The sequence below is a fragment of the Macaca nemestrina genome, chromosome 8, assembly GCF_043159975.1.
Source record: "Macaca nemestrina isolate mMacNem1 chromosome 8, mMacNem.hap1, whole genome shotgun sequence".
Lineage (NCBI taxonomy): Eukaryota > Metazoa > Chordata > Mammalia > Primates > Cercopithecidae > Macaca > Macaca nemestrina.
In genome coordinates, this window is record NC_092132.1 from 7,207,980 (window position 1) to 7,232,075 (window position 24,096).

At 42.1% G+C, this 24,096-nt stretch overlaps 1 protein-coding gene across 13 annotated transcripts in view; it reads left to right on the plus strand.

Annotated features, from left to right (window-relative positions):
- Window positions 1–23,584, plus strand: part of LOC105488273 (family with sequence similarity 135 member B) — a 363,325-nt gene extending 339,741 nt beyond the window's left edge. For 6 of the 13 annotated variants that reach the window (XM_011752155.3, XM_071067776.1, XM_011752151.3 and 3 more), the window contains 6 exons: window positions 1,557–1,648; window positions 4,783–4,880; window positions 6,514–6,665; window positions 8,786–8,896; window positions 10,616–10,729; window positions 15,066–23,583. In XM_011752155.3, coding sequence (XP_011750457.2) covers window positions 1,557–1,648; window positions 4,783–4,880; window positions 6,514–6,665; window positions 8,786–8,896; window positions 10,616–10,729; window positions 15,066–15,271 — 773 coding nt within the window. In that variant the 3' untranslated portion in view covers window positions 15,272–23,583. Of the gene's footprint in view, window positions 1–1,556; window positions 1,649–4,782; window positions 4,881–6,513; window positions 6,666–8,785; window positions 8,897–10,611; window positions 10,730–15,065 lie in introns of all 13 variants that reach the window. The other 7 variants (XM_011752152.3, XM_071067775.1, XM_071067777.1 and 4 more) reach the window with 4 other exon arrangements.
- Window positions 23,585–24,096: the final 512 nt, after the last annotated feature.

Sequence of the window (24,096 nt, forward strand, 5' to 3'; positions counted from 1 at the left end):
CTAAGGCAGGCCCTGGCATATCATTAGGGAGCTTCAAACAATAGCAACAGTGGAACCAAAGAGCCTAATTTTACTGACAAAAATGAAAGAGGGAATGAACAATAATTAACATCATAACACAAAATGCAGAGATTTCCTTTAAAAAATGACCATTTTATGACTGTGACCCTGCAAGTTTGGGCATGTACTCTGACAGGCCACCAACATGGGTGGCGTTTGGGCATATCTGAGTCATCCTTAAGCATCAGGGACAACCCCAAACACCTGGACTTCCCACAATTCCACGTGGCACATTCACCCTCCTTTGAATCATTGGGTAGTTTCATAAAGAATGATATTTTCACTCACAGTTTACAGACTATTTTGGAAGTATGACCTGTGGGGCATATTTACATGGTAAAGTAAGTGATTTATATATCTAAATAACCAGCTTCTAGCTTTCAACTCTACAGGGAACTTATTTATTTATTTATTTATTTATATATTTATATTTTTTTGAGGTGGAGTCTTGCTCTGTCCCCCAGGCTGTAGTGTGGTGGCACGATCTCGGCTCCCTGAAAGCTCCGCCTCCTGGGTTCACGCTACTCTCCTGCCTCAGCCTCCCAAGTAGCTGGGACTACAGGCTCCCGCCACCACACCCAGCTATTTTTTTTTATTTTTAGTAGAGACGAGATTTCACCATGTTAGCCAGGATGGTTTTGATCTGACCTGGTGATCCACCTGCCTTGGCCTCCCAAAGTGCTGGGATTACAGGTGTGAGCCGCCACTGCTGGCCTCTATAGGGAACTTTCAAGAAATAGGACAAACATTTATTAAGACATAATTGAACCCATGCGACCAACATTAAATTTATGCGTCACTATACTTGCATATAAACCTTATTCTGTTGTATTAAATCCATTTTTTTCACATGACTTTTATTTTGGGAATGCATTTCCTGTATTCTTCGTGCCTTGATAGCCTTGCATTCTTAACCTTTCATCCCTCTGCCCCGATGCTCACTGCTGTGCCTCCATAGAGCTTGCTTTGCTGTGACTCTTGTTCCCAAGAGACAGTCCTAGTCTATTTAGATCACTGTGCCATGATTGGCCAATTGGAAGGTAGGGGGAGGCTTGCAGATTACCTGTAAATGGCAGTACTAAATAGTCTTCTATTAAGCAAGTAACTGAAGACGGGGCTGGTAGGGGTCCCACTGTGCCCCATCAGCCATGCGAAAGAACCACTTGCAAAATGGGATTTGTTGTGGAAGAAGGGGAGGCGGTGTACCTCCCACCATTCCTGCATGCAGAGTGTTCACAAGTCACATGCTCACAGATCAGGGATAACTCTATCGAGGTGGGACTGCTAGAAAGGACCAGACTCTGAGTGTGGGGGCCCGAGGGGTGGCAGGAGAGCTGGGATTGTAGCTGTTTTAGTTGTTTATATTAACTACTTAACCAAAACTGAGAAAACCCAGTAGAAATGGGGGAAGAGGGAGAGAGAAAGAAATTCCTCGTGTGTCAATATTTTATATGACTAACTACGGGACTGGGGTGGGGGTTATCTGTCATTTTTAGGGAACAGTGCAGACCTTCGACTGGTAAAGACGTTCATAGAACTGGGGCTCCCTGGAGGAAAACTGGACTTCCTGATGTCTGAAAAGAATCAGGTATGATGATAAAAACATCAGAACTGGAAGAACCCTGGATGCATGCTTATATGAGCCTCCTCAACACACCATGATAATTTATGGACACACACAGATAGGAGGAGACCATGAAAAGAAATGCTGGCCAGGCATTTGGATGAGTTGGAAAGAAAAGACGTGCTGTTTTATTTTGGGAGGGAGAGGAAAGGGTAAGAAATGAGAACATGTGAATCAGTTGACTGGAGCCTTTGCCTTCACAGGGCATTAGGGCAGGTGGCAAGTGAGAGCATAAGTTATTTGGGTAATGACTCACTTCCCAACTGTTGGCACTCAGTTCTGCTGCCTTTACTTGGGCACCTGCTCTATGCAAAGTTGTGCACCATGCAGTCCACAGAGGTATAGATGTTGAGGGAGAGAGAAGAAAGTGATTTTTTGGAGCATCTGCGTACTCTGTACCTGTTTCCTCATTTAACTTCATGGCAGTTCTATCACACGTTGATATCACCATCTCCTCACAGGAGAGGGGACGGAGCTTCTGGGAGTTAGGCAGGGTCCATGTCAGGCTGTCCTGGAGAGGAGGATACTATATGTGATCTCCAGGAAGATAATTCCTGTGTGCACCCAACTTTAATACATGAACAAATCTGACCCAGTGCTAAGAGAGAATGGCCAGGCGCGGTGGCTCGCACCTATAATCCCAGCACTTTGGGAAGCCGAGGCAGGCAGATCGCTTGAGCCTAGGAGTTCAGAAACAGCCTGGGCAACAAAGTGAGACCCTTTCTCTACAAAAAATACAAAAATTAGCTTGGTGTGATGGTGGGTGCCTATATTCCCAGCTACTTAGGAGGCTGAGGTGGGAGGATCACGTGAGCCCAAGGAGGTCGAGGTTGCAGTGAACTGTGATCACACCACTGCACTCCAGCATGGGTGAAAGAGCAAGACGCTGTTTCAAAAAAAAAAAAAAAAAAAAAAATCAAAAAAGAGAAGAAAAGTAAAGAAAAGAGGATAACCAGGCCAGTCAGAGGAGGGAGCAGGGAAATGAGTGAGCAGCACTTGCTCACTTTGTGTTTGTGATTTGTGCTAGAGAGGTTTTCTATTCAGGGAAGATAAGAATTGTTAGCAAGAGAGAGCCAGTCAGGAAATAATCCTTCCGGGTGTGCGCATCCAGCAACTCTCTGATGCAGCTTCATGGCTGCTGGGTTCAACCTGGAAACCTCAGATCTTTAGAGCTGGACCTTTACACAATTCACTTAATTGCAGGAGTTGGCCATTCAGTACTGATTATGCACACATTGTTACTTTTTGAAAGCTGTCTTGGCCGGGCACAGTGTAATCCCAGCACTTTGGGAGGCCAAGGTGGGCGGATCACGAGGTCAGGAGATCGAGACCATCCTGGCTGACATGGTGAAACCCCATCTCTACAAAAACACAAAAACTTAGGCAGGCACCTGTAGTCCCAGCTACTCGACAGGAGAATGGAGTGAACCCGGGAGGCGGAGGTTGCAGTAAGTCGAGATCGCACCACTGCACTCCAGCCTTTGCGACAGATCGAGACTCCGTCTCAAAAAAAAAAAAAAAGAAAGTTGTCTCATCAGCAGGTCCACTTTCAGTATGTATTAATATACTTTTAAACGCCTTGGTTGGGGAGTTCCTGGTATTACTTTTAAACCTACTGTGATTTCCAAAGCATAGCTCATCATGGTCAACTCAGGCATCATAATTATAGCCATTTGTTTAAATAATGTATATGTTGAATTAATATTTTATAGATGAGGAAATAGGCTCTGAAAAGTTAGAGAAAAAAAAGCAGCATCTCTCTTAGGTTACCTAATTTTTTTTTTTTTTTTGAGACGGAGTCTCACTCTGTCGCCAAGGCTGGAGTGCAGTGGTGCAACTTCAGCTCACTGCAGCCTCCACCTCCTGGGTTCAAGCATTTCTCCTGCCTCAGCCTCCTGAACTACAGGCATGTGCCACCACACCCAACTAATTTTTTGTAGTTTTAGTAGAGACGGGGCTTCACCATGTAAGACAGGATGGTCTTGATCTCCTGACCTCGTAATCCACCTGCCTCGGCCTCCCAAAGTGCTACGATTACAGGCATGAGCCACCACACCTGTCCTATTTTATCTAATTTTTAACATGGCACTAAGGAGGTAGCAACACTATCCCCCTTTAATAAATAAGGAGACTGAGGTTTAGATGGGAAGCAACAGGTCCAAGGCGCAGATCCCATAAGCAGAAGAGCTTATGGTTCTTTCTTATTCCAGGAAGTCTAGAGACTTAGCAGTATGCTTTATTCTGTCGCGCCTCAAAGCTCATTGGATGGCAGGTGACAGAAACTCATAAAGGTCTTCTCTTCACCACTCCTATCCCCCAACATGTACTCCTTTCTTCACTGGATGGATATTTGTGAGACATCCTGTTCACTTTTCCTAGCTCTTGGCAGCCCATGATGTTATAGGACAGCTCCACATATGAGGGACTTTTCAAACATTTTTGGATATTGGCCCCAAATCTATTTCCCTTTGACTCTAATTCATGTTTCTAAAAGTTAGCCCTTGAGGTTATATAAACCAATCTAATATATCTTCCTTGTTGCTGCCCTTCAAACATTCAAGGACATGGGTGGCGTTCCTCCTCTTCCTTTCATCTCCTGGATCCTTCCACTATCCATCCTAAGACGTGGGTGACTTTACGATCCTTCCCAAAGCTGACTGCATACTCTAAAGGCTATGCCCCAGAAAGGGGAGGGCCTTTGGAGTCAGGCCTGTCTTGGTGTGAACCCTGGGTCATGTGAGGTGAACAGGCAGCCTCCCCTCCCAGAGCCTATTTCCTTCTCTGTGAAGTGGGGACGGCAATCCCAGCAGCATGGTGACACTCCAGGCACATGGTGCGGCAGTCGGCACCACAAGCTTGCTACTTCACTGTCAGCCGCCCTCCCAGCTCAGTGTTCCTGAGCATCTCCACGTTTCTTCCTTAGAGCCCCAGCCTGTGGGTCTTTCATCCTGAGGTCATATCTCATCCTGTAGCCCTAACATCAGAGGTAGGCACACCCCCGTAGACATCACAGTGTTTAGTGGAAGAAGACAGGCTGTGCACAGAGCCCAGTCCCCGCCACAACCATACCCAACACCTGTTCCTCTCTCTTCTTCCAGATGGACACATTTGCAGATTTTGATACCATGACGGATCGGTTGTTGGATGAAATCATTCAACACATTCAGTTGTACAACCTCTCCATATCCCGAATTAGGTAAAAGGAAACCACAGGTAGTGAATGCTGGGGGAAGAGGGGGGACATTTTTGAGTGTTTGCTGTATAAAAGCAATATTATGATGCCTTCTGTATACCACTGAGCTAAGCTAACTTGTGACTTTTAATAAATTATTTTTAAAGCAGAAGTAAGTACCAGGTCTGTTGTACACATTCATATCTGCCATAGTTTATGTCAGGGAGAATAAAAATTTTTGTAGTTCTGTAGAAAGAGTATTGGACTTAAAACAAAAATTCCTAGGTTTGAATTCTTGTTCTAACACTCACAAGTTGAAATCTTGTTTCTTACCATGTACCAGATATAGAACCTTTTGCAAGGTTTCTAAATCTCTAAACTTCTGTTTTTTTATCTATTAAGGGGAACTAGCACTGGAATGATGTGTGAAAAAGGCCAGGCGTGGTGGCTCACGCCTGTAATCCCAGCACTTTGGGAGGCCGAGGCGGGCAGATCACAAGGTCAGGAGATAGAGACCATCCTGGCTAACATGGTGAAACCTCGTCTCTACTAAAAACACAAAAAAATTAGCCAGGCTTGGTGGTGGTTGCCTGTAGTCCCAGCTACTTGGGAGACTGAGGCAGGAGAATGGTGTGAACCCAGGAGGCAGAGCTTGCGGTGAGCCGAGATTGCGCCACTGCACTCCAGCCTTGGCGACAGAGTGAGACTTCATCTCAAAAAAAAAAAAAAAAAAAAAAAAAGAAAATAAAAAGCAGAATGAGTTGCCCACCCCAAAGAGAGGGTTCCAATCAGCACTGCTTTTATTCTTACACTGTACCAACTGTTTCAGTGATGACAGTGCTAGTAAGCAGCTTGCATTTTTCATGCATTCGAATATGTAGACGTAGTGCTAATCCCTTGATATGCATTATCCCATTTAGTCTTCAGATATAAAATATTACTTCTTTATTCCACAAATGAAGCCTATGGAGATTAGATTTAAAAAAAGAGAGAATAAAAGAAAAGCTAGGTAAGGCAGCTTCATAGGCTGACACTGACTTCTTTTCTTGGCTGGTTGTATGCTCATCATGAGTAGAGGTGGGGAGGTATAGCCTCTCATTTAATAGACTCTCAATAAATAAGTATTTAACTTGAGAGTAATGATGCATTGAACACATGGGCCTGTGAGTAGGAGTATGGCTGGAGCAGAGCCTGCAGGAGGGGGTCTAACAGCATGGGCTGTGAGCAGGTGGTTCAGTATATACACAGCAGGTGAAGGAGAGGATGAATGGCCTCCCAAGCAGGATAAGGACTTGGGACCTGATCCTATGAATGACCAGGAGATTTCAATGTTCAGAGGTGCATTTCAGGAAGGACCTTCCCTTCCTGCATGTGGAATAAAAGCAGGCTGCTCTAACAGCATGAAGCTGGCTGAAATGCCCACACTTCTCCCCTGATTGGGCACAGAGCTCCCATTCACAAAGACCCCATCTAAGGCTTCTCATGGTCAGGGTTTGGAAACCTGATGAGGATGAGTTGGCAGTCCCTGTGCTCTTTGCCAGTGCCCCTACATTCAGTGGGAGGTGGAGGACGCTGGCCCCTGATGCTTCCAGCACTGCGCTCTTGGGCACCAGCGTTCACCGTCACACTCACGGGTACCCTTTCCGTCTCTCCACAGCTTCATTGGCCATTCTCTTGGCAACATCATCATCCGATCGGTCCTCACACGGCCCCGGTTCCGGTATTACCTCAACAAACTCCACACGTTCCTGTCACTCTCTGGGCCTCACCTGGGAACCCTGTACAACAACAGCACCCTGGTTAGTACAGGTAAGACTCTTCTAGGACTCGTCATTCCTCAGAATTAATCTGGGGCCTCTGGGACCTGAAACTGGGGACAGGGGTTCTTCCAGAGGAAACCCTGTGACTATGGAGTCTTTTCCAAGCATGGCGTGGAGGGAGGAGTCCTGGCCTTAGAGGTGCGGCCCTTGTGTCTGGGGGCTGAGTGAGGTGACACTAGATGTTTTCCAGGATCCTTTCTGCCTTCAAATTTCTGTGGAAAAAAGGCAGTGTCCCTGGAGTCGTGGTTGGAAAAGATTGACAAGGCACGGCATTGTGATGAAGAGAACAGGGACTCTGAATCAGGCCACCTGCATGACAAACCTGTGGTTAAGTCCTGACCAGGACACTCGAGGAAGACTCTGGCCTAGACATTTAATCTCTGTGCTCCTCGGTCTCCCTGTCTGTAAAATGGTGGTTATGTGTGTGTGTATCTGTGTTTGTGTATATGTGTGCATACATACATGTATGTGTACAAGCATGTATACCATATATGTATGTATACACATATGTGTTATGTAGGTACATATGTGCATGTGTGTATCATAGAATTGTTGAAGAATTTCCGTGTTGAATTACACAAGGGAAGGAAATGAGGTTAACTCACATCTATGGGAGGTCAAATGTATCAGCAAGAGCCAGACAAAGAAGGACCTCGAATGACTCGCAAAGATGTTAGACTTAACCTGTAGACCTTGTAGATACTACTCACGAGATTTTAGCTGAGGAGGTGACATGGTTTGGTGTATGGAAGCCCAAGGAGGGCACTGAGTTTTACATGTAATAACAAAACATTTATTAAATCATTTCTTAACAAATATCTCAGTAGTCCCTGATTGTGCAAACCCATTATGTGGCATTAGAGTCACCCCAAGAAGCTTCCTTGTCCCTGTAATCCTCTAGGCCTCTGCCACTGTCCCCTGTCCTCTCCCAGCACTCACATTGTTTCCTCATGACCTGGTCAGTTTAGTTAGTTTGCTTTTAAGTTATTTTAGGGCATACTTGTGAACATGAGTTATCTGACACATTGGCACATAACAAATGGAAGTCCTTTCCTCTGCACTCTGTCTTTCCTCGCAAACCAAGGAAGCCATTCTTTGAACAGAAACAAATTTGTTAAACTACATTTCCTGCCCCCCGCCCAGAGTTATAAAGTAATCTTGCAACATTATAAAATATTTTTTAAAAAGAGAGACTTTACTAATAATTTCTCCAATGTAGCATATCCAGAGTAATTTTATATATTTCATTCTATTTATCTTTGCACACACACACTGACATAGCAGTCAGTGTAATATATGTACATACCATAGCTTGCTTATTTCCTTGTATTTCTATCAGATTAATTTGCTTGTTGTGGTTACATAATCCTTACACTCATCAACGTTAGTGTTTGCCTATGCATAGCTAAACAGATGAGTTTTGTTTTGTTTTGCTTTTTGAGAGGGAGTCTTGCTCTTGTCGCTCAGGCTGGAGTGCAATGGCACAATCTCGACTCACTGCAACCTCTGACTCCCAGGTTCAAGTGATTCTTCTACCTCAGCCTCCGGAGTAGCTGGGATTACAGGTGCCTGCCGCCACACCTGGTTAATTTTTTAATAGAGATGGGGTTTCACCATTTTGGCCAGCCTGGTCTCGAACTCCTGACCTCAGGTGATCCACCTACCTTGGCCTCCCAAAGTGCCGAGATTACAGGCATGAGCCACCATGCCTGGCAAACAGATGACTTGTGAATTGAGACATTTATTCTAGCTTTACAGTATCCTAAATGTATCTGTAAGTATCATTTTTATATTATTTTCGCATTGAAAATTATTACCCTAGGTTTCTTTTTCAGAAGGAGATTGACTGGATCGAAGAGTGTGAGTAGTTCCTTACTCCCAAGCCTGTTGTCCTCTCATTTTTGCAGGATGATTTAAGTCCTTGCCACCAGTACATGAGAGGGCAAATTTACCTCTAACTTCCCAATTATTTGCTAATATGCCTACTTCTGTCTTATTTTCAAGTTAACTAAAATTCGCAGTTTAACATTCATCTCACCAAAATTCCATCCCAATTATTTTTTGTTTTGTTTTATGTTTTTGATTTTTGTTTTGTTTTTGTCTTCCTAGGCTTATGGCTCATGCAGAAACTGAAGAAATCCGGGTCTCTACTGCAGCTGACCTTCAGGGATAATGCTGATTTGCGCAAATGTTTCCTCTACCAACTAAGCCAAAAAACAGGTCAGTGGTTTCCCCCACCGCTGCAGTTATGAGTTTGAGCTTGGAATTCAACTCCTGAGACACAAATGAGATATAATGCTACGTTGATTCACTCACAGAAGGGCCTAGTCAGGAGGCCCAGCACTCAAAGCCTCTTCGGCTCATTGGGAGGCCAACAGCTACCAGGAACTCAGCTCCTCTTGCCCATTGCCCATATGGCATGTGAGAGATTGAGCCAAGGTGCGTGTAAGATCATTTCAATAACCAGAAGCTGTAGATTCCTCTTTGTGCCAGTTTTTCAATGTTCTTATTGCGTAGACCCAAGATCTGTGTGCCAGCTTCACCCAGGTGCGGGCCCATCTACACAAAAGGCAGATGCAACATTTTCCACTGGTGTTGACTGTGCAGTGGGAGACGGCGATCACTGTCAGGCAGGCCTGCTATCGTACCTGCACCCTCTCTCTGTCACATGGGAGTGCATAGAGATGTTGAAGACTCTGCCTGCTACGTGGGAATGACCACAGCGGACAGCAGTAATGGTGGTCATTGCCGAGTGGTCCCCATGTCCAGTCGGGGAGTGGAGCAGCTGACTGATTGCCCTGCTCAGTCCTACCACGCAAGCTGGCCTGGTCCAGGGTCTGTTCTTGGTCACAGTCTTCCACCGTCCTGTAAACACTGACTCTGCTGATCCCTCTGTGCCTGTGAGTCTGGTGTAGCCACAGGCTGATCTGTGAGCCCGGCTGAGTTCCTCTCCTACTTTATGCCTCTGTGTGTTGAGTTGAGCTCTTAGAGCTATCTTCTGTGGAGGAGGAGGAGGGAGGCAGGACTTGGCGGAAGAAGGTGGGACTGCAGCATGATCACCGCAGAGTCCATCAGGGGTGTAGGAAGTGGCCCTGGAGAGCGATCCTGAAGGAAGGGGAGGGGCTGGCCATCACACCTTTGTCCTACTGGCCCGTGTATTGGCCAGCTATTGAAGTAGGCTGCCCCCAGTGTGTGATGTCTGATGAGGGGAACCACTTCAGTAAGGGACACATGGCTAAGAGCTGACAGCCACCCGCCCAGCAGGATGTGGGGAATGAGAAGGATGGCCTCAGTCCAGACGGAGTGTCCGGGTGGTCTGCAGTGCTCTGGAGGTTCACGATGGGCTTTGCGGCCTGGAGGGATACACTGTGATATTGAATTTGAAGGGTTCTTCTGTCGACATTGTGGGGACAGATTGCAGGAAGGCAAGACTGGCTACAGAGAGGTGAGTTCTGAGGCTGTTTTCCTAAAGCATGGGATGTGGTGAAGGCTGGAATTAGAGGAGGTGCTGGGCTTGAGGAGGAAGAACAGGATACTCAGACTGACGTCCTTATGAACTCCTTAATATTTCTATCCCCAAAAGGCTTTTATGATCTCATCCTTGTTGCTTATTTCTCTGTGTCCAGAGTAGCTTTCTGTGTGTCTCCTTAGCTTTCATGGCTGATGAGAACAGGCTTCATCTCCCCTCACAAATGCAAAGCCCCTGTGTAGTGACTTCTTTTTTCAGCCTTCCACAGGCCCCCACGATACATCTGTGCCATCTGCTGTGCCTTGTTAAACCTCAGGACAGAATGTCCTTGTGCAATGATACAACTAGTGTGTGGTGTGTCATCATTTTTTCTCTCTCTGGGACAAGTCTAGAAATTTGTGCAAATTTCCAGAGGGTGTTGAAGTTGAAACTACCTGGGTAAAAAGTACTCATCTGGCTAATTGTTACAGGGCTGCAGTATTTTAAAAATGTCGTGCTGGTTGCTTCTCCCCAAGACCGTTATGTGCCATTTCATTCAGCCAGGATTGAAATGTGTAAAACTGCCCTCAAAGACAGACACACAGGTAAGCTACGTTTAATTTTTGCTCAGGGACTTTCTGATTTGAAAAGCAAAAGTAAATTTGTGAAATTGACTATGCCTATTGGGAACACCTGGGCTATAGGTTTAGTGCTGCATTTATCTTAGCTTAGTGATAGGATAAACGTAGCTCATCTTGATGTTATTGTGCCAGATCCTTCCTTTGTGTAATAAACAGTCGCATGTTTATTAGATTATGAAACTTTTGTTCAGTCCTATTGTGTGCCAGTCACTGAAATTGATGGCTGGGATGTATAATTCAACGAGACAGGCCCTGCCCTCAAGGGGCACATTGTCTAGCTGGAGCCTTGACAAGTAATAGCAATGATAAAAATGTGGTAAGTCAAAAAATAAAATAATGCCTAAGGCATTAAGGCAGCCCAGTGGAACAGAGTGTAGGACAGAGTCAGACGAGGGTCCCTGGAGATGACGATGAGTTAGGTTTTAAAGGATAGGTAGGAATTTTCCAGACAATCAAGATGGATGTGGGCTGGCATTCCTGGTTTCCTTTGGTTAATTTGTTTAATTTATTTTTTTTAAACATGTTTGTAGCTTTTAATTTTGAAATAATTTTATACTCAAAAAGTGTTGCAACAACAGTGCAAAAAAATTGCTGTATACATTTCATTGTGATGCCCAATATTAGCATCTTACATAAGCATTGTACAATTATCAAAACCACAAAATTAATACTGATACAATATTATTATCTAATTTACAGACCTTATCCAAATTATGTCAGTGTCCACGAATGTCCCCTTTCTCTTCTAGAATCCAGTCTAATTTGTTTATTTCTAGGTCAAGCATATTGATTATTTTTTAAGTAAATAGTATTTTTGTTATATTTTAAGGTACTATAAAAAAATAGTGTACCAAAGGTCCAAAGATTTGGTGCTAATATATAATTGGGTCTATTCCAAATTTTCATTGGTATCTAGAAAATCCAACAGGAATTTTGATGAAAAAATATTTAAAAATTACTTTTAATACATAAAATAGCATTGTGTTTTATACCATCTAGTACATGTAATGAAAAGTAACACAGGGCATATTCTAAAATGATTCTTTGTCTGATTAAAACGTTATAGGATATTTGAAAAAGTCAAACTCATTACATAATTCATGATCCTTTCTAACTCCACCTCTATTACTACCTACTTTCCATGTTCTTCTTCTAGTCTCTTCATGTGTGTTCATGATAAAAGTTATAATTTTGTGTCATGATTTGATTTAGACTAATATATTTATTTGTCCATGTTAATAAAATATCATAAATGCAAACACATTTTAATAATTATAGACTATATGCATATACCATAATTTAATCAATAACTTGTTAATTACTACACGTATAGTTTGCTTCTGGAAGGCTTCCTTTTTAGTTATCATGTGATGAAAGACTTTGCATGTGTAAATTTTTAATACATCTACGGTATTTCATTGAAATAGATTTCTAGTAGTGGTATTATTGGAGGAAAATGTTAATGAGTTGCTACTCTTAACGTTTTTTGCCAAATTCTCTTCTAAAATATTGATACCAGCAACACCTGTACTGTTAGAGTATATGGGTGCCTGCCTATCTCACTCTACTGTCTCTCAGATTAAATATTAATTTAAAGATATTTGTTTATAATTTTTCAGCCTTAATTTTTAAATATTGATGCTTTTTTATGTATATTTTAATCAATTTTTAAGTATTTTCTAATTACCCATGGGTCATCATTATATGCTAAGACTTGTGACAATAAACAAAGAGTTAATGAACTGGTTTTGAGTTCAGACTTGACTAAACTAAACAGCTGTTGTCAAGAGACAGCCAAACTGTTTCTTTGTGCAGGGATTTGTTAATTTTCCTTACCTAATTTCTTATCTCCCTGACATAGAGAAGTATTTTTGTTGACATTTCAACCTTGGTAAAGGCTTAAGAACAGAGTTCAACAACTGTGGTCCACAAGCCAAATTCAACCCCCCTCTCATTTTGTAAATAAAGTTTTATTGAAACATAGCCACGCCCATCATTTACATATTGTATATGACTGCTTTCATGCTAGAATTCAGAATTATGTTGAGTAGTTACACTGGAATGTCCTGGAAAGCCCTAAATATTTACAGAGAAAGCCTGACAACTCCTGCTCTAGCATAGCAAATTGTATTTGTTATGTGCTGGGCACAGTTCATGCACTTTGCTTATCTTATTTAATATTCCCAATGGCCTTTAAGGAAAAGGGAGTGTATCTTCAAAGGATATTAATATATGACTTAAATTGATTAATGATCCTGTTAGTCATCTTAAGAAAAAAATCACCCTCTCTTTTGTTAAATTTATATTTTCTGTTACATTTTTGCATGGGCATTAAAGAAATGTGGCTTAACTGGTGAATTAAACAGATTGGAAGACTTGATATGAAGTTTAGTTCATATGTGATTATCATTTTTTTTTTTCTGGAAGAAGTACCAATATTTTTATTTTTCAAAAATTCTGAAATAAAATACCTCTCAACCTGTCTGACTTCACGTAACCTTCCAATTTATTCTCTACATTGTCATGTAGATAATTTGCTCCTATCCCAAAAGTCCATCAATTTAAAAATAGTGCTGTATTTGAGAAAAAATATGAGTCTGCTATACATGTTAAAAAATATACCAATGATGGCTTCCAGGACTTACGAAGCCAATCAAGGTCTCAGCAGAAAATGATCTGGTTGAGTAATCACTACATTTTGAGTGACTTTTTTCTTTAAATAAATGACCTTCTGACCTTTATTGCATATACAATTTAAACAAATTATGGTATTTGTGCAATAATAATATGCTTCTATTTCCATTTATTGGCAATATTCATTTTTCTTGTTATTACATAATATTCACTTACATCATTTAAAAAATATTATTACATAATGTTCATAAACATCATTTTAAAGCGCAGAATTGTTTAGCCCACAAAGCATGGTTTACTTAACTCTTCCTTTGATGCTGAATTTTGGCTGACTTGCATTTTCCCTCGGAAAGACTATTTCATGCATAAAATTTCTGTGGCGTAACCTCACATCATATTATTGCCTATTGTAATGACCACTACTCTGAAACATTAATGGGCTCTTGGGAACGGCCATACCATTTGTTTTAACCCCAAATTCTTTTTAGCTGAATTGACATGGCTACAACCAAATCCCTAATTATTTCAATTTCATGTTTCAATTCCCTTTACCTCAAAGCTCCTACCAAGACCCTAAGAAGAGGGGGGAAAGAAACACCCCCAAATACATACCCCCGGCATAATGAGGAGTCCAGTTGTCCATCCCAGTCTCGGAAAGCAGACCTCTGAGTACTCTCCCCTGCTGATAACTAGAGGGAAAAGGAAAATGGTGTGAGTCCCTTCCCGTGACATGGGGGAGTGTCCAGAGTGAGGCTGTGGACTGTTAAACTCAGAATAAGCTCTCTTTCATCTTCCAAAGTGACTGCTCTGCTGGCTTTGTAAAACAGACCCGGTTGTTTGGAATGGGTACCCAGAGACTTATCTGACTTCCAACTTCCAATTACTGTCTCCAAGTTGGTCAAAAGTAAAATATTCCAGCTGTCAGGATCATTGCAGAAGGTGTCTGTCGATGATATAAAAGTTGTCATCAACAGTTTTTCAGAAAAGAAGAACACAGGGCTAAGAGGGATGAATCGTAGATCCAGGTGTGAGAATCTATCTAGTATTCAGCAATTCAATTGCACTGCATGGCTCCAAGACCCCTATGGCCTGATGCAGAATTGCAACTGTGTCACTTTCAGGTGGAAAGAGTCAATTCAGACTAACAATTGTAAAAACAAAACAAATCAACATAAAGAAAACTGCATTCTCCTTCTTTGGAATCAGAGGAGTCAGGCGAAATGCCACGTGGCTTGCATTATGCATGACAGCAGAAAATGTCTGCTTCTAACTCTCTATTGAGCTGTGTTTCCAACCCCCAACGTCCCCTGAAATAGAACTTGAAACTCTGAGGGTCCTTTCTGCTGTATGCCTCCTTCTCTGCTCCGCTGCTGGGAGGCACAGCTATTACTGAGAAACACGAACACCGTTATCATAGCTTCTGGTGCATGGGTTCGCAAAGACGCTGTTCGGAATCCCCTTCTGACTTCTGGCTATTGTAATCTGACTAGACAAAGAGAACTTTGATTTTATTTCATATTTATTTCACTAACATTAGAAGGAGGTTGGAAACTGCTATATAACAGGTCTGCCCGGAAATAGAATTTCAACACACATCCGGTGATGTTCTCTAGATTCCACTGCTAACTTCTGCACTAGCTTTATATCCTTCTTCCCCACTTTACAGGGCCAGTTTATGCAGAAATGATCAACAACCTCCTGGGCCCTCTGGTTGAAGCCAAGGACTGCACTTTAATCCGACACAACGTGTTCCACGCCCTGCCCAACACTGCCAACACCCTGATCGGCCGAGCCGCTCACATCGCTGTGCTGGATTCAGAACTTTTCCTGGAGAAGTTTTTCTTGGTGGCAGGACTCAACTACTTCAAGTAGTGGCTTTGAGGGAGCGGGTCTTTGTTAATGCTTAAGATTGGTGGAGAGCTTTAGCTGAGACCTGCTTTTACAGACCTCACCATTTCAGAATGAAACTCCAAGGGAACAGCGCTGGGGGATGGAGGCTGGGGTGGAACCTGATATGAGAGGTGCTTTTGTTTTGGAGATTTGAGAAAGCTGAGCAAATAGACTACATGACAACAAAGTTTGCTTGAATTTGTGTAGTTACCTGGAGTGTCATTCAAGATGTTTTCTAGGAAAAATATGAGAGAATAAACAGAAGACTTGGGAGTCGGTGAGCTCCCCTTGCTAGCCACGAATGGCTCACTGAGCGATTACTCCAATTTAACTAGACTTGCCCAATATGTTACTAGCTTATAGCTTTATCATTTCTGATTAAGTGCACACAAGCATTTCAGAACTCAGGTTAATCTCTGTGCAGAAGTGGAACATATTTGTGTAAATAGAATCCTCAGTAGATTCAAATGTGCCACTTGTTCAAGATGCCCATATTCATTTTCTCTCTTCATGTTTTCTAAACAAGGGAGCAAGGAATGCGTTACAAATCCCAGTTTTATTTCATAACAGCAGTGAGCAGGGTGACTTAAGGTAACGAGGGATAAAGGTGACACTATTGGTAAATACATGTTTGTTACAAAGAAACATGACTCTAGGAATATACTGAACTATGAACAGTTGCTCCACCTACTTCCCCAGACTTCTTCTATGCAGAGCCCTGATCCACTAATTATTGTAGTGATTGCTTACATCTTTGTCTGTAGTAGGGAACATTGGGTGAGACTAACCTAGCAGAAGGGGGCACTGAGATGAATGCACACATGTGTGAAGCTCCTGCTGATACACTTCCAAAGACATGCTATGTTAGCATTTGATGCAATTGCAAAAAATTAAAACCATTAACGTGGCCAGCTGCTTCTCTCCATGAAAGGAGAAACACATCTAAATGGAGGAGTGCTGGATTAAAACCTCAGGGGAGCTCTAAGAAGGGTGCTGGTTATCTTTCAATAGAAATGTCTTCTTGCCTTAGGAAAATAAAGGGCTAGGAAAGGTCACTGCATTGATAAAAACCAATAGATGACAGGGACAAAAGTGAGATCAGATAGGAGGAGAACAACCAGACTGAAGATTCAACATAAACTGTTATTGGTAGGTGACTCAAAGAGGAGTTTGGAAAATCACCAGGATGCTTAATGGTCAGGTCTCAAAGACTGAGTATGTTGTATGGGCTAAAGGAAATCTAAAGAATCATTTCGTTGTATGGAAGAGATGAATGAACCTGGACAGTAGGGATAAGTAAGACAGGATCCTCATCTTTTGGAGATCAAAACTCCTGCTTCTGCAAAAATCCCTTCTGAAGTGTGGAAACACATCTAGGACCAGGGTTTTCAGCACCTGGACCGTGACTGTAGGTCACTGATGCCATGGTAACCAAACCAAGTAAATCTAAGCTCATCTGAGAATTTTGGATCCTCTTCTATTAACAACGTGACTTTGAAAAGTAAAAGCAGACCATGAGAATGAGTCCAGATGGGCAACTTTGCAGGAGTATAGACATGTTGGATTCTGTTTAAGAAAGAGAGAGTTGTTGAGGGAGAGTTGAATGTCTTGCAAAGGCAGAGTTCCACACAATGGATTTAGGGTTTCTCAGTGGGTCCTTTCTAAATGCTTGTTATATCCTGGTCATAATGCATATGGGTTCACTGAGTCCTCTGGTCTCTTTCCACTGGGAATTTTTGTCTGAGCTCCCGAGTCAGAGCTGGGCATAGACTCTGGTTCCTCATGAGGAATGCTATATTTGCTCTGTAACCTGGGAGACATTTGTTCCCTAGTCATGCAGCACATGATGTTATGTTTCCTGACCTAGGCAAGTGCCCATGCTCAGTACAGAACCATAAGTTGGTAGCAGCTTCTCCTTTCTGGCCAAATGATGGGCCCTGTCCCTCTGATGAGTGCATTTCATGTTGTGTTTCCAATTTTCATCAGCAATGTTCGTCATTCCCTGGTCCTTTGAAAGACTGTGTAGCCCATGGTTATGGAGCTGGGATGAATCTGATGATCATCATCTTCTCCAATAACCAGATGCCATTTTTAACTTCAATATGCTGTCTGGACATAGTGAGAACTAATGGCAATAAACGTCCAGCTGCATGGTGCACCTCTTTTTTATGGGGGTGCTCTGCTGTCTTTGTAAACCCTCTCTGGCCTCTGAACATCTATTATAATTGTGTAGAAAGTACATCTCTATATTGTAAATAAGAGTGTCAAGTGTTGCGTGTCATGCCTCATTTGAAAAGGCTTTTTTATGTCTCTTTCTATTGAAATATAGATATCTAATATATAAATATATATACATAAAATATATATAAATATATATTATGTAAAACAGGGACATTCTATTATTGATTGTAAAAATTATAAACAAAATGCCTGCCAAGATAATGGTCTAGTATGTCTTCATTCTCTGCGTAATTTTTGTTTTTGTTTTTATGATTTGTTGTTTCCCAAAATGAGTTAGAAATAAAAATCACCAATATTGAGATTAATTGGAATTTGTTGTTTATGAGCCAAATAAATCCAGGGAAGCAGATATGAACCCAAAGTCGTCTTGGAGCAAAACAAATACCCCAATGGCATTTTGAAAGCAGAGGGAGTGCTATGAACCTGAGAGAAGGTGAAGAGAGAAAAGTCCCCTGTTGGCTTCTACAGTTCACAGGTGTTTACTGAGCAGCTTCCATCCGTCTGTGCCAGATGGAGCACAGAGGTAAAATGCACAGTCCATGCTGATGAGGAACTCGAGGGAGATCCGGTCTTATCATTACAATGGGATATAACAAAAGCGCTAAGGGAGGCCGGGGCTGGTGCTCCTTGGTCTTAGGTATCCACTCCTTACTGCCTGGGGAAGGCCAGGAAGGAAGCGTTGAGAGTGAGACTTGAAAGGTGAGACGATTTACCTTGCACAGCCCGTCACCCCAGTGTGCACTCTTCCATTATATCATTCATTCATTCATCTGGCAAGTTTGTCTTGAGGACCTACTCTGTGCCAGGGATGCATTGGTAAAATTCAGTAGCTCACCGTCTAGCAAGGAACACAGCTGATCAAATGGGAAATCAAAGTGGGTGGCCCCATAGAAGGGGTATGATTCTGTGTGTGCTCGAGCAGGGGCATCCACTTACAGCAGGGATGTGGGGTAGAGGTGGTCAGGAAAGGCCTTTGGGAGGGTCTGGTGTCTAAGCTGAGACCCGAAGGCTGAGTAGGAGCCGGCTCTGCGAAGGTGGGTTGTGTGGATCCCTCCAAGAGGGACAGAATGAGCAGAGGGCTTCAAGTGAGAGCAGAGGGCTGGGAAACTTTGGCCACTGCAAAGGTAGATGGAGAATATGTTTGAGCACAAAAGTAGCAAAATGGAGGTGTGAGAAATCAGCTGCCATGCAGGATTTTCTTCTTCTATCAGGAGGAAATTTCCATTGTTAACACTAGCAGGAAAATTCCCACTTGGCAATGAGAGCCCCTGGGAGACCAAGGCCTGCCCCCTGCCATCATGTGTCGCTCCATGCTTCACCCTCTGTGAGAGATCTGATCCCACCTGTCTTGGGAGAAGTCCAGCCACATCCTCCACCTTCACTCATTTCTGAAATTTTCCTTTGAGAAGCATAGTAGACATGTCTGCTGGGCTTCCCATGGAGAAAAACTGTAACAAATGGCATCATATAAACAGGCTAAGAAAAGGGAACAGTCATTTGGTTAATTTTTTTTTTTTAAAGCATGGAAGCAATCAAATTAAATTCTTATATTGGTATTTAAGGTGACCACACAAGCTGCTCTTGGATCATAAACATTTTATAGAGTAAAGAAAGTCATTCCATTCTCATCTTACAGTTAAGCAGTCTGCAGCCCCCACAAGATTGGGGTAACTTAGTTGAAACTGTAGTCCTTCCTTCGGCCACAAAGTTTCCTAATAGCCTGGCACAAGCCAGGTGTTGGTCGTAAAGCTAAAATAAAATAATCATCCCATCCTGATGGAGGGTATACATGCAAAGGGAAAGTAGACAGAGAACAGAAAGTTATAGGCCCAGTGAGTGTGGCCCAGGCCATGTCCAGAAGGAGTTTTGGGAGAAACCAATAGGGAGGTCACGCATGTAGTACATGAATGGCAAAGAACACACTATAAATAATAGCACATAACCCAGGTGTTTCCGTAAAGAAGAAAAATAGCCTTTAAAAGTGATAGGAGGTGAACAAGTGTTCAGATGGCTCTCGCTGTGTAAGATGATGGCATCTCTCTCTACACACATGGCTACTGATTTGAAAGCTTGCATTCAGGTATTTGCAAGCTCCTGAATGTAATTGCCACTTTTTTTTTTGGGGGGGGGGCGTGACATTAGCTTTGGTTTCACAGCATATATTTCTGAGCATTAGAAATAACCAGGGCTACTAGGGACAGTGGTGGGGGTCCTATAAAAAACGGAAGTGTGATCATGGCAAAGGACACATAGAACAATGATTACGCTTTCTGTTAATTTTCTTGCAAGGCACCCATCCCAATATAGCATTATATGCTAGCATCTGGATCATTTGTTTTTTCAATTGTTCACTCACTTATTTGTTACATGTTTTATTGAACATCTATTTTGAGTTGGGTACCATGCTAGGAAATCATATCATCCTAAACACTAGAAGGATCTGGGGTAATGATAAAGCTTAATGTTTTACGTTTTTTTTTGGACAGAGTTTGGCTCTGTCACCAGGCTAGAGTGCAGTGGCGCGATCTTCGCTCACTGCAACCTCCACCTCCTGGGTTCAAATTATTCTCCTGCCTCAGCCTCCTGAGTAGCTGGGACTACAGGCACACACCACCATGCCAGGCTAATTTTTTTATTTTTAGTAGAGATGGGGTTTCACCTTGTTGCCCAGGCTGATCGCAAACTCCTAAGCTCAGGCAATCCACCCGCCTCAGTCTTCCAAAATGGTGGGATTACAGGAGTGAGCCACTGCACCCGCCGTGTTTTACTTTTAACATGTTTTACTTTTAACTGGCGTCTGAAATATTGAGTATCAGAATTGGAAGAGGAAAAATGGACTGCTTCATAATTAACTCTATCTGATGTCTATATCCTGAACTGTGTACTTCCAGCTTCACTTGACCAGACAGGTCGTATATGACAAAGCACAGTCATTATGTTGACATTATATACCATATTGTGTACACACACACACACACACACGCGCGCACATGTAATTTCTAAATGAAGAGAAACCATGGCAATTTTTCAAAACCTTTAAGGTGGCTTTCTCAGGATTTCTATGCTTCTTCCTCCCTTTCCTCCTTTATTTATAAGTTTTACTTTTTTCTATACTTGTTTCTAGTTTGATTTTCCATGGCACCTGGGCAATTATGCATGATGTTAACTCTCAGTAGAAAACACTATGGACAATTCGGAAAAGTGGAACTCTCCCCAGCGCTTTTTATGTTGAATGGAAATGATATGGTATGCAATAATAGAGAGTTTTCAGTGCACAAACCCTGTAATAATCAATTTTAACTTTTGGGAAAAGGATCCCAGTGACTTCTGTTACACAAGAGAAAGACCAGAATATATAGAATTGAGCTTTTAGATCAAACGTAAATGTGTGGGTGTTGCTGAATAGTGTTTTGTGAATCATTAAACCAGGTCATTTCTCTACATTTGATCATAAAGACTGTGTGTATTTTTGTTTCATAAATGTAGTTTTGATTATAGGACTTTAAAAAAAGTCCTCAAACCTCAGACTTCATGTCATCACAGAATCAGAAACTTTTACAAGTAAAACAAACCTGGATTCTTGTCCCTGTAAGTTGTAACAAATGAAGAAGAAAAAAATGGAAATAATCTACAGTATTCAAATTCGTTGGCTAGATTTTTGCATATATGGTTTCATTTCATCCCACACAACATGTAAATGATGCTGGGAGAAGTCAAGTAACTTGCCTCCAATTACACAGTTTAGCAGTGGTAGAGTCAAGATTTGAACTTCTAGTCTTCATTTTATCTTTTATTCTATGATTTTTCCAACCCAGAGAGTTACTTAATTGTAAAAGTCACATGTCTTGTTAAAATCAAAGCCAGAGTTCAAGTCCACGTCTCCTAAACCGTAACCTTCTGAGCCTTCTATTATAATAAATTCTTGTATGAGACATCTACATAACCAATAAACAGCAAGAAACACTCAGTGACAAATGTGGTTTTATAAAGCATTGTCAATAGTGTAATTGGATGAACTGTTGCATTCTTTGCTGATCATCTATGTTTCACAAGATTCTCTTTTCTCCTAGTAACCTGGAGTTCCTTTTCCAAAACCACACACCTTTCTTTCCACAGCTGTCCCAGGCCATGTTCTTCCTTCCATACCTTATCTCCTTCTACAATTCTTACGCCGCAGTGGCTGATCATATTCATCCAGGATTCATTCCCTTTACCATAGGGTTTGAGTCTACAATAAATGGTTCCGAGATTGCAGATTCCTGCTTCTGGATGAATCTGAGCTCAGTGCATTTTGCCATCAGAGCTAGGTTTTCTCACGTTCCTATAAGCCCATTCTTTTCTCATTTCTCATCACATTTTTATCTGTATTCCTCCTATAGATCTCTCACATACGAATATTTTTTCCTCAAGGGAAGAAACCATGTTTAATTCTTCCAGTACAGCTGATCCTGCACACACTGCCTGGCACAGAGTGGGTGTTCAATACATCTTTGCTGAAAGGGTCAGTCCTTTGAAAGCTCATGTTTTCTTTCCAACCCCTCATGTCATCCACAGCAACTGATGCTAATGCAGAGTTTGACGTTGGCTCATGTTTACTCTCTAAGCTTCTGAATTTGCAAGGGAAGAGGAGTTTCTTAAGACGTCACAGTGGAATTTTGTGTAGTGGGAAGCATCATTCTATCTTTAGGCCCTAGTTTCCTTGGAAAGGCTTGGAAATACCTAATTGAAAGGTAGTTCGGGGGTGCAAACAAGGTAGGAAAAGTAGAGATCTGGAACAATGCCTTTTATAGAGTGAGCACTGAAAAGCTTGGGGAGTGGCTTGGGAATGTTTTGTAGCAAAAGGTTGGTTATAGGGAGGTATCTTTGAAATAAACAAATTAAGAGATTTCTTACATGGCTTTAAAGTGATTCATACATGATGGCTTAAGGAAGATTACTTGGTTTGAAATTTTAGCCTTAAGCTTCCATCAGAACATTCCACTGTGACTCTACAAGCTTCCAGACTGGACGTTTTCAGGTCCATTCAGTGCATTATTGAATGATCTATGTCATAAAACTATTTTTCTGTTTAGGGTATATTGTACGCCATTGTTGAGAGTTGAGGAAAGGCTGCAACTTGACACAGAGCCGAGAACAGTATTACATCTAATTTAAGGTGTTTGAAAGATTTAATTCTGTAAATGTCACTCAGAATCCTTTGTATTGCATCAAACTGCAAAGACATATTGAAATGTCCTCTAGCCCAAGGTTAAACTTATTGCATATGGCAAAATACCTTGCTTATTTTTCTTACCCTAAGAAAGAAAATTGAATAATAAGGTGCATCTGATAACCTATTCCTATATCTTTGCACGTATACACACACACACACACACACACACACATATATATTTCCTTTTAAATAGTGCACTTCACTTAATCCCAAAATACTCTCTTCTCTACATACAACTTAACATGAAAGTCTGTGATTTGATTTTCATTTACAATTTTCCCATAACTCATATGAAATACATTTATTTTTTAAAAACGTTTAGTCTCTGCTTAGCTCTTTGCTAAGCATTGGTGGTTACAGAAATTAATTAGATGTGACTTTGCTGTTCAAGAATTTATAATCTAGTTGGGGGAGAGGATGGCCACATTCATAGTGCAGGATAGACTAATGAGGCAATAAAGCAAGTGGGAAACATTGAGACTAATACTATCCTGATATCGGTAAAAGCAAATCACATCCCTGGTATTGGGGTTTTGGCTTCTCATCTGGGTCTGGAAGCAGAAATCCAGTCCAGATGCGATGCTGCCATGACATCAGCCACACCATTCAGGTAAGATTTCAATGCTTCATTGGGTCACCATCCCTAGATCAGTGCCAAGATAGGGAATGTATAAAAAGAGAAAGTGGCCGGGCGCCGTGGCTCAAGCCTGTAATCCCAGCACTTTGGGAGGCCGAGACGGGCGGATCACGAGGTCAGGAGATCGAGACCATCCTGGCTAACCCGGTGAAACCCCGTCTCTACTAAAAAATACAAAAAACTAGCCGGGCGAGGTGGTGGGCGCCTGTAGTCCCAGCTACTCGGGAGGCTGAGGCAGGAGAATGGCGTAAACCCGGGAGGCGGAGCTTGCAGTGAGCTGAGATCCGGCCACTGCACTCCAGCCTGGGTGACAGAGCCAGACTCCGTCTCAAAAAAAAAAAAAATAAAAAATAAAAAGAGAAAGTGATGGGGCCGATTACAAAACAGTTGGTCAAGAAGCACCTCCTCCTGTCTGTAATACAGTCTGGATACTCAGTAACCAACCTTTACATTATTCCAAATTAATAGACAAACTCAGATTATTGAATAAATAAAAGGCACACCAATAGTGTCCATAAGCATGCCCATGCTTAGACTTGGCCAAGGGGACCAGCCAGTGGCTTATGTTTATTGATTACACAGGGCAGGGCTCTGTAATTTCTCTTCTTATTTTATTTTTATTTTCAAAAGTGACCTCCTACATTGTAGAAGGCAAAGAGAGGCAGGGTCTTTTGTCATGGTCTCTTTATCTGAGAAAGAAACTGAACGTACAGCTTG